The following is a 13,787-nucleotide window of genomic DNA, read 5'->3' as shown; positions in this document are numbered from 1 at the left end:
TGGTTAGAATTGATTTAAGAGGAAAGCGAATTGTATGACACAGTATATCCTTGAAACATATATTCTGTAAATAGGTTTTAATATGAATCGATTCAGTCTGGAAACTGGAAGGTTCATGCCAGGAAAATGATAGCCAGTAAGTTTTTTACTTGATTCAACACTAATATTCTGAAGGGTTAAAAGGGTTACTCTTTCAAAGTAACTGAATAGATTATCTGCTTTCCTGACCAGATGATCTTGATTTATATAGTAGCACACCTGAGTCTGCATGATTTACATAGGTGGGGCAACTGAAGAAGGAATTATTTCATTAAAACAAATTACTGTGTCTTAAAGAAACTGTGAGGATCAGCAGTATAAAGTAGTGAAAAAATTTACTCATTTGTCAAAGAGGAACCTGTCTTGGTATGAAGCTAAGCACATTACTGTCTTCTGCAGAAAGAATCAGGTGTACTTTCCTAATATAGGCCTGGTAGCTCTTTGCAGGCAGAGCAACAGCTTTGGGACTTCATTTTCTTCTAAGACTTTTGCTGTGAAGATGAAGCTTAACCTGCAAAGAAATTTTTAAAACCCTTCAATTTCTTTAGCAACTTTGAACGGGCTTGACAGAGTAAGCTCTGAAGTATTACTTTATTACTCTTTGGCAATCTAACTTTTAAATATGGATTTGTGTAATAAATGACCAGACTTATGAAATAAGTAACTGAACACAGTGAAAAACATCTGTGATTTTTTTTTTTTTTCTTTCAAAAGGCATTGTAGAAGCAAAATATCCATGGTGAATATCAGTCTGAAGCTCTCAGACTTTGCAGTTGTAGCTGCTTTGTACAGAACAAATCTGGAGCACATTAGAGGGAATGAATGTACTGTGACAGTCCTCAGTGCAGAAGATAATGGCAGGATTCTCCTACAGTAGCCTGAGTACAGGCTACAGGAACAGCTCTTATGAATTAATACAGCTGGGAGGGAACTAAGGAAAAGTAGAGTAATTCCAGAACTGGGACTTGAAAGACAGAAGACAGAATTAAACCAAACAAACTTTGCTATGCCCTGGCCTACAGTGTGAACATCTGGACAGAGTTTCTCACTGAGGCATGGTTTCCAAATCTGAGAAAACATGTTGAGAAGGCTCCTGACAATCTGAGAGCTGATAAATGTTCAAAGTTGAGAAATGATTCAGGACTCATTTAAGATCTGATTTACCGACTGGTATTGTACATGGACTACTTTTTGCAGACAGGCTTTTCAGGACAGAAATTGCATCAGCTTTTCCTTTTTTTTATAGTTACTGTGTGTCACTAGAACCATAATAACTATGCATGATAGTTCTGATATATTTTCCTAATTGCACATGTTGGTCTTGTTCTTTTTCAGTTGTAGACTACTGTGCTTTGGATAACCATGGTTGCCAACATGAATGTGTTAACACTGAGGACTCCTATTATTGTAGATGCCACCCAGGGTTCATTTTAAATCCAGACAAAAGAACTTGCGGAAGTAAGTAGTGATAACGTTTAATTATGAGCAGTTTGCACTTCTTCTGTCTTCCAGCTCTCAGCAATAATCCCCCCACTGGTCCTGGGAATGCTGACTAATGCATCAGGTATAGAAAATGATGGAGTGGCCTGGAAGCCAAAGGTCTTGAAAGCAAAGCAAGTTGTTTATGAGGGAGGGCCTAAGGGTGAAGGGTCCCTTCTATGAACAGGAAGCTTTTAACATGAAACCAGGCTCCTTTTCAGCAGTAAAAAGTGAAAGCTTTGCCTTGGATTTCTCTTTGATTATTCTTTTTTTTTTTTTTCAGTTAGAATGTAATCTCCGTAGCTGAGTAAACAAGCAAGTCTGTGCAAGACAATTTATAATCAGTTGCTTTGTAAGATGATCTAAAATAATGAGTAGTTTCCCAATCAGAGGAAACATTGCAGTCAGTTTTTCTGTGGATTTTTCTTCAGAGTGAGTTCTCTGATAGTGTGACAAAGCTCTGGCAGTATCAGTATCTTCTACCAGGCTTCCATGTTACCACTAGCTTATAATAACTTCATGGCTTTGCTTGTTTGTTGTTTGTCAAATTTGATACCAGGCTAAAAAGATCAAAAATTACTAGAGTTAGGAATGGACACGAAGTGGACGAGATCTTACAGACCAGAAAATATTCATGCCAAGGCCTCCCATAATTGGGAAAACAAGCTAAAAGCTCCACAGTGTTTAATGTCATGCCTCTTTTTAGGAAATGTCAAGGGAAAACCTTAATGTAACTTCCTAGTTACCTTTCTTCATAACTGTGGGCTTTGATAAAGAAATATTACTATTGTGCCTGTAAGCAGGAAAGCTCCACTAGTTTTAGATGATTGCTGCTGCCAGTGGTGAATTTAGCCCATATCATTGAATAGTATGTTCAAACATTATTTCTGAAAAAATGCATCAATATAGCACTGCATTTCTGTTTCCCAGTCTGAGGGGCATTTCAGTCCTTCTGGTGAGAGACTTGGTTAGCCTATAGACTGTATCTATATTGTGTATTATGCTTGATATCTATTCTACTTAAATTTAACATTTAGGAAGAAAACATGTAATCCAGGCTGTACATGTGTTCTTTCCATCAAGGGGAGGAGACATACACTGCTCAAAGATGATTGCTCCCAGTTCTGGCACAAATTTGTGGAATGCCTGTATTTTCCTTGAATATATAGGGGGTCTGGATGACTTGCCAGACTGGACACATAATTTTTAGATTATCAGAGTCAGGGGAGATGAAATTTCTGCTTCTTGAGGGCCAGAGTATTTGTAGTGATTAACATCCTTTGTAGATTATATTAACATTCCCATTTGTCATGTATCTGTCAGCTAAGGGCTGGCTAATTGTACTTCCACATATACTTCCACATCCATATATATTTGAAATATTAGTGTTCTTTCCACTGCCTAAGCACAGGTTTTTATTAATTTATTTGATTTACAAATGCGGATTTTAAGCAGTGTTTTCTCCTCCAGTTTGAACCGAAGAAAGTCCTTAAAACTGCATAAACATTTTGTATTGCCTTGACTGGTTTTTAGTTTATGGCCCAGTGGTATTCATTATTTTTACATGTTTAAACTGCTGATTCACAGAATGTTGACATTTGAGGGAATATATTGGGAAAGTAGTATTTCAGGTTTGACCTGTCTCTGTCCTCTATCTGTTGCTTATATTGGGCATAAGTAAGCACAAATAAGACTTGCTAAGCCACTGTTCCTAACACTTTATATCCTCTGAGCCTTGCTGATAAATCAAAGCATGAGTGAAAAAACTGTAGCTCTTAATGCTGCAAAAGTCAAGACAACATGAGAGCTCTTCAGAGCAAAAGTGTCCCCTAGTTATGAATCACACTGTGTTTGAGTCTGCATAAACAATGCAAACAAACAAACTACAGATCACTGGATTTAAAATGTTTGTGACTTTCAAACTTTTAACATAAATTTCTACATATTTGACTCATGTACTGAGTCTCAGGAGTGATGGCCAACTAGTCAAGACTCACAACCATGCCAGACCAGTTCTCTCCATCAGCAAGTAGTCTTGAGGCACCCACTCCTGAGATCTCATGGTTGTCTCAGAATCCTGACTTCCCTTACAAAAATAGAAAGTAAGCCTTTATGCTCATGGCTACAAATAAATGTTTGGAAATCTAAGTGTTGTCGGTATGGTCATGCATATCTAACAAATGTTTTCTCTGGGAACTACTCCAAAGTTCTTAGAATGAAACACAAGGAGCAGTGCTCATGAAGGCAACCTTGCCAATACCATCAGAATGCTCTATGGCTGGAAGAGCACAAATTTGCTTTATCAGTGAGGCAGGTGGAGAACATTCAAGCTACTATTAAGGAGACTTCTGCCACTCTTGCTGCTCCCCCCAAGAGGACAGATGGCAGCTTCTGCTTGTACTGGGCATTGCTGAGCCTCAACTGCTGTTCTTTACTAAAGGCTCATTTGAGTTCTGTGTTCATGTAATTTGTAGCTGGGCAAGGCTCTGTTAACAACCTTAATCTGCGCTGTGTTAATGAAGCCTTGTGAAATGTGTCTTTAGTGTCCCAAACAGAATAGCCTCAAGGTTTGAACAAAGATAATACATATTTTTCAACCCTTTTGGTCATCTCCAGAATCAGTTATCCAGGAAAAGTCTCTCCTGCACTCTTGAGTGAGCAAGGATTTGAGCAGGTAAATGCCCCACAGCACTGAGTAGCTCCAGAAAGCATACAGCTGTATTCCTCTGGTGCACACATGTGGCTTTATGGGTTCTATCTTTTCAGTGCCCTCTTGAACAAAATATATTTTCTAATTTTTATTTTAGTAAACAGATATCTCCATGCTATATATATATATATATGTATGTGCATATGCTGTCAGAAAAAAGCTTTGGTTAAGGAAATGTTAATTAATATACAGAGTGGTGTTCATAAATTATGACATAGTCCTTCCGAGTTTTCTAAGAAAGTCATATTCCACTTGGATTATTCTTAAAATACAAGTGGTTTATTACCACAAAGGGCTTTCATCATATATAAAGACTCAATTCCATTAACCTGCCAGAAATCCAAAGAAAGAACTGTCCATGCCTCTGAAAGCAAATCACCTCTGGGAATAATAATTAATTAGCTTCAGGGAATAATAAAGCCCCCTGAGTTTTCAGGTTGTATAATGAGGTGTTCAAAAGTGCCTGGATATTTTTTGAAGCATGATTTATGTAATTTGTGCCTTGTTTATCTACTTTTAGCAGTGCTGAGGGATTAGGAGTATTTTTCACTAATATAAATTAACTACACGGACACAAAACTAAGTGATGGGCAGACACTGCATCCAAGTGAGTGTCAGGTTCGTTGCCTTCACCAATAATGATAAACTCCATATGGGAAATATCTCAGTGCTCACTGCACAATTGCTTTCCTTTCTAAGGTACTTTTTCCACAAGTGGTAGCTGTTTCTAGACTGCCCATCTTCTCTTCCATGGGCATTTCAAATGGAAGAATTGTGAAGCAAGCACTCAGAGCTGTTAAAAACGTCCACACTCCTGATGACCTGTTTGTCCTGCTGTGATCTAATGAACAGCATTCAAAAGCGTGTTTGTGTGTTTATTGCACATCAAGTCTAACATGCTCTGAGTGAATAGAGGTAATTTTGATGAGGCAGTGTATAAAGCTCTGCTGCAAAATGTTAAGAAATATTTAAGATTCTAACTTCTCTACTGCATGAACTGTTTCTGTTCTCTAATAAGTCTAATTAATATTAATTATTAATTAATTAATTAATCAATAATTAATAAGTCTAATATGTCAGCTGTACATCTGTATAGCAGATATTTGGAAAAAAAGAAACATTTTATTTTCATGGTTTGAAACAATATGGTAAAACACCAAAATGGTGCCTAAGGGAAAAAAAGGCAAAATAAAACAAACCAACTAATTTTTTCCTAGCTTATTTCTGAGAAATTTTATTACTCATTGACAGAAATGTTTTTGTTGTTTAGAACCGGACTATTGTTCTCTTCAGGACCATGGTTGTGAACAGGAATGTGTTAATACAGATGATTCCTATTTTTGTCGATGCCAAGAAGGGTTTAGACTTAATCCAGATAAGAAAACATGCAAAAGTGAGTAATCCTTTGGACATAATAAAGCTCATCTTCTTTTATTTCTTGAACCTGCTGTGAATTGTTTCCCTTCTGAAAGGATGGAAGTTTTCTCTGTAATTAAGGTTGAAACAAATGTTTCTTTATAAACTTGAATTTTAACTGAATGAATCATGCTGGGAAAATATTCATTTCTCTGTTTTGTAGATTACTTTGTATATTAGACATTTTGGAAGACTTTTATGAAAACCTGAGGATTAATATAGGAACCAAAATTACTTTAAAAAAAGTTCATTACTTATTTGAAACTTTCTGGCCTTGGCTTGTAAAGACACAAGCATCTTTGAAATTTAAAAAAAAAATCACAAAAAATCACCTTGTTTTACCCAGTTGGTTTAGCCAAGGACAGATACATTTCATCAGCTTGGAAATGTATTGAACAGACAACACAGCTATCAAAATCAACTTAGGGTCACACATGAAACTTCACAGTTTCCTAAGAATATTGTAAGAGCAGCATGAGCAATGTCAGTGTTATAAACCAATCACTCATGCTATTTACTTTAGAAAGACTTAGTGTTTTATCTCTTCCTGAGCGAAGGCCTGAAATCACAGAAGATTTTTAATGTAGTGTGTTAAAGTTTAGGGAGAATATATTCAGCAAAATTAAATAGCGGATCTCGTGACTGAGTTGTTGGGGGGAGAAAATTGTGTTACTGATAGTTTATGGAGAATAAACTTGTTTGGAGCAGTCTAATTCTATTTCTAGAAACTCATAAAATGTATCTGGTTTTGAAACTGTATTTTTGTTCAGTCTTAAAGATACAAAAGCATTTTTGTCTGCACAGTGATGTTTTTGCAGTAATCCATGCTGTTCTGCTTTTTATTATCTATATGCTATTTAATACATTCAGGTTTTTATAGATTCAATAGCCTTGGTGAGCAAAAGAACAGCATTGTATAAAGTATTTATTGCCAAGAATGCAATTGCAAATTAAAGGCAAATTGTAATTCCCACTTGGAGTACTTTTCCTTATGAGGTTTTGGATTTGGCTGCAGATCTGGTGATGTTTCCAGGATTAGGCTCCTATTCCAAATCTTGCTTTAACAAGGGTCATGTTAGCTAAGCTTGTAAAAGAAAGCAGAATGTTTGCATATATGCTTTTTTTAGAAATCAGGGACAATACGTGAGTGCGATAAGCAGTAGACGTTCCTCTGTGACCACCATGTGTGACTTCTGATGACTACAGGAGATCTGTGGGGGTCAGAGTGAAGCCTTACACAGCTGAGTGTTTGCAGTCTGCTCTCAGATCTTCCTCTCACTGTCAGCTAGGTGTCCAAAGCACAAAATCCAGTATTGTTTAAGAAAAGTGAGGTTTTCTAAGCCGTTTTACTTTAGAAGACCTTATGGCTGGCTTCAGTTTTTCTCTCCACGGAAGTCAACTTCTGTGCTTTAGGTCAGCACGACTGTGAACATGAATGTGTTAACATGGAAGAGTCATTTGTGTGCAAATGTCATCCCAGATACACCCAAGAGCACCATGGTGATACGTGCAGCAATGAGTTTGTCTCATGAACTGCAGTGACTAGTTTGCTGCAAGGCAGAGGTGTGAACAGAGTGAGAAAACATTCCTGGTCCCTTTTGAGATATTTCTGAGTCATGCAAACCTATGTTACTGCAAAGTCCACCACAAGCCAGGCCTAGTGAAGTAATGCTATAGTGAGATCCCTGGTCTATAGAGAGCTAAAGCATCACTTTCTCCAGTCCAAATAACTGAGGAAATGTGTTCAGGCATTTCACTCTAAAGCGCTGTCTAACACGAAGGCAGTGCTTGCTACTGAACATCCTTTTCATTGCTATGGGCTGTGTAACCTGCACACCTCATGCTGCTGTATACTGATATGTGGGGATATGAAGAGACCCATCTCTTCTGTATGTTTACAGCTTCAGTGATCCGTTCAATGAAGTGTCCTTTTTCAGAAGAATGTTGTGAAACAAAGGATTGGTGTTGCCCCAGAAAACTGGCTGCCCACTTGGCACCACCCAGTTTTAGAAGATAGTTTTGTTGCAGAGAACCATTTTGCATATCACCTAAAATATTGGCAGCATTTTTTCCCGATGGACTTACAACATACATTTCCAAAGGAATACTCAGTCACTGAAATTTTTAAAAAACTTGGTAGGACAGGGAATAATAATTTTTAAATAAATGTGATAAAGCCATATTTAAGGTAACCTAGATAAGTTGCAACATTTTGACAATTATAGTTTTAAACTATCTCAAGGTGAATTTCTAAAAATTAATATATTGTAAGACATTCCTTCTTTGTAAAAATTGTGAGCTTCCCCCAGTCCTTTCACTTGCTTGTATTTTTTTTTTTACACATGCAATAAAGCACATATGATTATAAAATTTACAGTTATAATGATTTCCAAAGCCTGGTAAATAGCACCTTTACTTGTGATTATTGCACTCTTTGAAAGAGTGTGTTACAAAATTCTGCATGAGAGCCCCAAATATTTAAACATTAAAAATTCATGTTGGTGTGGGTGTTTGTATTGAAAAGATGGAGCCAAACAGATGTAATTTTTCACAGAGAATACGGGTATTTTCTTTTTTTTTGTTTCCACATTTTTTGTGTGCTCTGAGAAGTTACACAAGCCTCTTCATGATGATGTGAACTCTTGGAAAAAGGAGAAGGTTCCAGCTGGAACTTGCTTTAGCTAGTAAAAACTGACACCTCAGCTTCATTTGTTCAAATCTACGTTGTCTCCCTGTGTATAATGGTAAATCTGGACCAATTACTGCAAACTCATTGCTTAGTTAAATAAACCAATAAACCGAAATATTTAGAATAAGTGATTTAACATTAAGTACAGATTTTTTTTTTTTAATGTAAACAAATTGCTGCAGACATGTCTGCTCACATCTGTAAGTGATTTGCAAAGGAGACATGCGAGACTGTTTGTCTGAGGGAACTCCACTACTTTTGATCAAGTTAAGATAAAATGATTTGGGCTATAGAACTAAAACTAGCCATTAACAAACCAGCAGTAAAACACAGTGAGGAAGTTAAAAGCTTTTTTCCTAAAAATGTCCTTTTCCTATACTCACAGAGTCAGCAAATTCCACAGTACATGTGCAAGTGCACGTATCTCACAGCTTTGCTGTCCATTGTGAGGAAATGTATTTTTTTAAACCTAGTTCACACCTCTCTCCTTTCCCCCACCTTTTGTCTTTCACACAACTAGTTGCATACAAGACTTAAAAGACATATTCCATTTTATCTTACTTGGAATAGGCATAGGAAAATCAAAGAAATGGAACATGTTAAGACACTCTCAGACTTGTCATTTCTATCTGTCCTCCACGAGGCTTTAACTGCTTGAACCCTTTGGCAGGTAAAAGTTTTAAAATGGTGATTTCTCAGCCTGTTGAAAAAAGAATTTAATCTTTCTGAAACAATCTGGAAGCCATAATTTCTATTAAAAAATTACTAATACTCATATTTGAGTGAGTAATGCAAAAATTTAATGGTGAATGGAAGTGAGAGTCCTGTTTTTTAAAGAAGGGAAGCATGATTCTATGGGTGAGACCAAACTGGGCTTAAGGATTCTCCCTTCTCTCCACTTTGTGTTAGTCCAATCACATTGTGATTTTTGGCAAAGGAAATCTGCACTTCACCAAGTTCTCTATATGCCAAGTGGGGTTGTTGTATTAATTTCACTTAGGTGTTAATTAACTCAGGTTACTCAAGCAGGTGGGGATACTTGTGTAAGTAAAGAGCAGTACTGATCTTTTGCTCTACAAAGGCAACATGTACTAACTACAGTGTCATAATTTATGTATCTAAAACACCAATGTGATTTCTTCAATCATTAACACAAATCAATAGGAGTGGACCACTGTGCTGAAAGCAATCATGGCTGTGAGCAACTGTGCCTAAATACAGGTGACTCCTATGTCTGTCAGTGCTCTGAAGGATTTGTCATCAATGAGGACCTAAAAACCTGCACACGTGAGTCTTGCAAGAACATCCTTTATTTCAGCTCCCTTGGGAAAAGTTTCTGTTTTCATACAGGGAAAAGGACTGCCCTTCAAATTATTCTTACAGTCTGCATTTCAGTAATACTTTAGTAATTATTTGAAAGCAGAAACAGAAAAAGTATTTATGAAAGAATACGTGTCAAGATAACTGTTAGTCCTTACATATTCAGAAAAGGTTTTGAAGACCTATTCATCCCCAGGTGTAGAGGACAGTTTCTCAGTCACATGACAAATGTGTCTGACAGGTCATCTGGACAGCAGTGTCCCCAGGGCAAAGTGCCCCACATTACCTGAGGCAGGAGGAGAACTGAGAGCTCCACACTGAGCTTTACATTTAGCATGGGAATCCTTGTAAGTGAGCAGTTGTCCTAGCAGCTCTCCGCTCTTTATAAATCTAATGATCATTGAGGGTTGATATAACTTCACAAACAGTTGAATTGCCTCCTTCACTGGAAAAATAATGTATAGAAAGGGCCAGAAGAAGAGTATGAGTGCATTTTACCTGTTGACTTTCTATGGACCTCTTTGGTGAGAGTGTTCTGTCCACTTTTTCCAGATTTTGGAGGTACATTATTTTTCAAGCTTGTATAATGTTGGAGCAGCTCCAGAGTTCAGCCTTTTTCTTGCTTTCAGGCACAAAGTTTTAAGAAAACTCAAACTGCAAGTCCTCAGTCACAAAAATTATCTAGAGAGAAGTGAGGCAAATCAGCAAAGGCAATTTGCCTTTGTATTTATCCTTGTTTGTCTCCATACTAACCTTTTTAGCCCCATCTGATACCTTGACAGACTTTGCTTCTGTCTGCCACTGCAGCACTCTAGAAAGGGACAGACAGTAACACAGAAGTATAATTAGTGTACATGTATGAACAGTAGAGTCTACTAAAAACAATTTTTTTAGATATTTATCCATAATACCACTGACAATCTGGAAACACCCAAATAATGGCATTTAATCAACTTGCAAATGGAAAATCCCTTTTCCTTAGTAGTAACAAGAGATGATTTTTCATTCCTGAGTTATTTTCCTCCAGGCTGTACTTGGAAACCCATAAGCAGCAGAGTTCAAGAAGCATTTGGACAACATTCTCAGGCAGATGGTGTGAGTTTTGGGGTTGTCCTGTGCAAGGCCAGTAGTAGGACTTTGATTGGTCCTAGTAAGTCCCTTCTAAATCAGGGTGTTCTATGATTCTGTGAAAATGGTGCTGAGTGCAGTGAAACTGAGCTTTTTTTTAATAGCTCCTCTTCTCATAACCCTGTCCTCATATATATTTAGGAAAGATTTGTCCTATTCCTGAGCTCTAGATCAAATGTTGAAACCTCATGAACATTTTCAGGCTACCATAAAGAGAGTTTTGGAACTTTGCAACTTCCTGAATGCTAAGTTGAACGGAAGGGATTAGCATTTAACATATACCAGTCCTAGTGAGAAAACATCTGGGACATTCTAGTATGATATACACTGGCTCAAGGATCCTAAGAAAGCTATGGGAACACCTGAACTGTGACCAAATCTGTACTCTGACAACTCATTACAAAAAAATGTGTTGTAGCCAATAGACAGTAGCAAGTCCTGCTTGCAAAGTCTCAGGAGCCCTATGTCTTTATATGACAGAGGAGAAACACTTGGGAAATTTGAGATAAAAAGTGGACCGTATTTGACAGTACTTGTCATTTGCAATTCTTTGTAAAATCTTGAATAGTCCAAGCCAAGTCCCACTGACATCTGAGAGGTTTTCTTCTTGCTGCCACAGGAACTGGGTCAGGTCCACAAATGAGTTCTGGGGACTGCCACCTTCACTTCAGGCCATTTAGAGACTATTTAAAGAATGTTCACAAGGTAGCTTTTGTGTCTTTGCCAGTGTCTTGTAGAAAATCATTGCCAAAGTATTTTGTTTTGTTTTAATCCACTTTAATCCAATTCAGACATGGACTCTGTTTAGCTATGTTAAGCACAGAAAAGTATGATTTCTCAACTCTGCTTAAAGAAAAAAATTAAAAATAGGACCTCTAGGACCTCACTAGGCTCTCTTACATTTTTATTGAAACTTTATAACCAGATGAGAAACTGAATTATTGTTTAAGCAGTTCAAGGTATTTATATTTACTTGTTTATACAGAATGCAAATACTAAGATGAAAAATAATTGAGTCATTATTGGTTAATTTTTTTTATAATTTTGATTGCTCCTACAGGAGTTGACCATTGTGCTCTAAGTGATCATGGCTGTGAACATTTGTGTGTAAATGGTGACAGATCTTATACTTGTCAGTGTTTGGAAGGATACAGGCTTCGTAACGATGGGAAAACATGTAAACGTAAGTTATTATTCAGCAACTCAGAGTCTAATATGACACACATAGAAGAAATCTGTAAGGTAAGATTGGATTGCCTAAATGTTGCAGTCAAATGCAATTTTATATGTTCAAGACTTTCAAGAGGCCAAATTTCCCCTTTGGTGTCGTATTTGCCAGCAGTATGCTGATATCTTGGATATGCTAAGGTATCTAAAATGGTACTGAATGCACACTTTTGGTCACCTGAATCACACCCTAAACATCTGTGCCATTTAAAAAGTAGCCCTGAAATTGGATAGCTGTGGATCCAAAACTATCCAGAGCTGGGACAACTTTGATTTTCTTCTAAAATTTCAAGACAAAAATATATGAAGTTTATAAAGTCTTACCTAGCATGAAGCTTGCAACATTACAAATGGAAGGTTCATTTTGTCCAGCATAGGATAAGGATGATGGCAACAGAAATGTCATAATTGTGTTACAAATTTGACTACATTACACAGTTACGAGTGGCAGATATCAAGAAAAAAGACTAACAGCAAATTTTTCTCAACTTTTCTCAACTTATATAGCATAAATCACCATGATCAAAGAAGAATCTTGGATAAGTCTTGGAAAAACTCACAGGAATTCAGTATTTTGTACTGCAGTCCCCATAATATTTAGTATTAACATCTGCTGTTAAAAGGTGTTTACAGAAAAAAAATTAAAGGCATCCAGATATTACCATGGTGAATGAAAAGCATCTTATTCTTAGCTGGTGTTTCACAACATCACCCTCTTTTGTTATTCTGTGCAAACAGAGACAAATTATGCCTGTCTCAAAAAGTTAGGATACACTAAAACCAAGTTGACTTTGAACATACTGCCCTTAAGTAACAGAATTTTTTATAAATTAAATTATTCCCAGGTAAAAATATCTGCAAGTCAGTCAACCATGGCTGTGAGCATGTTTGTGTTAATGCTGACAGTTCCTACATCTGCAAGTGTCGTGAGGGATTCATACTGAGAGAAGATGGCAAGACCTGCAGAAGTGAGTGACTGGTATCTATTGAACACTTTTGCATGTACATCAGGCAAGGAAGGAAAGGGGTATTTTTCACTTCTTACTGGAAAAGAAGTAACAGACTTCCTTTTGATAGCTACATTTGTCTAACATGTTTTCATTCAAAATCTACATTTAAATCAATCATTCCCAGGACAGGACATCTGCAAATCAGTCAGACATGGCTGTGAGCATATTTGTGTTAATGAAGATGACTCCTATGTTTGCAAGTGTCATGAAGGTTTTCTGCTGAGAGAAGATGGGAAAACATGCAGAAGTAAGTACTCTGAGAATTACTCATAGAATTTTATTTACAGTATGTAGATCTGAGAAGCATTCAAACAAATACAATTTAGTGTCGCAATAAAGTAGTCATCTTCATATGTTTGATATAGGAATATATTTAGACCTTTCAATGCTTGTAAGAGACTCTGTGGACAAAAATAATGTATTTTAATAGATCAACGGACAGACTGGAAACAGAAAATACTCAAATATGTTCAGGTACCAAGAGGTAAAAGTATTTGCTGCCTAAAATTTAACCTATTGATTCCAGTGGTATCAGTAGACCTAATGAAAGCTGTTACTTCTCCCTGCATGATACATGTGCTGTAGATGTGTTTTAACCAAATATCATCAACTGTTCTCAGATAAAGATGTTTGCAGTTCAGTTCACCATGGCTGTGAACATGTTTGTGTTAATGCTGATGAGTCCTACATCTGCCAGTGTTATGAGGGATTTGCACTAAGGGAAGATGGAAGAACATGTAGAAGTAAGTATACTTCTCTTTAGCAGATT

General features: G+C 36.9%; 1 protein-coding gene across 6 annotated transcripts in view; it reads left to right on the top strand.

Moving 5' to 3' along the window:
- The window catches only part of MATN2 (matrilin 2), a 69,573-nt gene that overhangs the window by 37,372 nt on the left and 18,414 nt on the right, over positions 1-13,787 (top strand). For all 6 annotated transcript variants that reach the window (XM_014255649.2, XM_014255653.2, XM_014255654.2 and 3 more), the window contains exons 6-12: positions 1,375-1,497; positions 5,499-5,621; positions 9,498-9,620; positions 11,842-11,964; positions 12,854-12,976; positions 13,143-13,265; positions 13,639-13,761. In XM_014255649.2, the coding sequence (XP_014111124.2) occupies positions 1,375-1,497; positions 5,499-5,621; positions 9,498-9,620; positions 11,842-11,964; positions 12,854-12,976; positions 13,143-13,265; positions 13,639-13,761 (861 nt within the window). The remainder of the gene's footprint in view (positions 1-1,374; positions 1,498-5,498; positions 5,622-9,497; positions 9,621-11,841; positions 11,965-12,853; positions 12,977-13,142; positions 13,266-13,638; positions 13,762-13,787) is intronic.

This window comes from Pseudopodoces humilis, chromosome 1 (assembly GCF_049639895.1).
Source record: "Pseudopodoces humilis isolate 2021_Gansu_Grassland_sample_001 chromosome 1, ASM4963989v1, whole genome shotgun sequence".
NCBI classification, from domain to species: domain Eukaryota; kingdom Metazoa; phylum Chordata; class Aves; order Passeriformes; family Paridae; genus Pseudopodoces; species Pseudopodoces humilis.
This window is presented reverse-complemented; position numbering and strand designations above follow the sequence as displayed.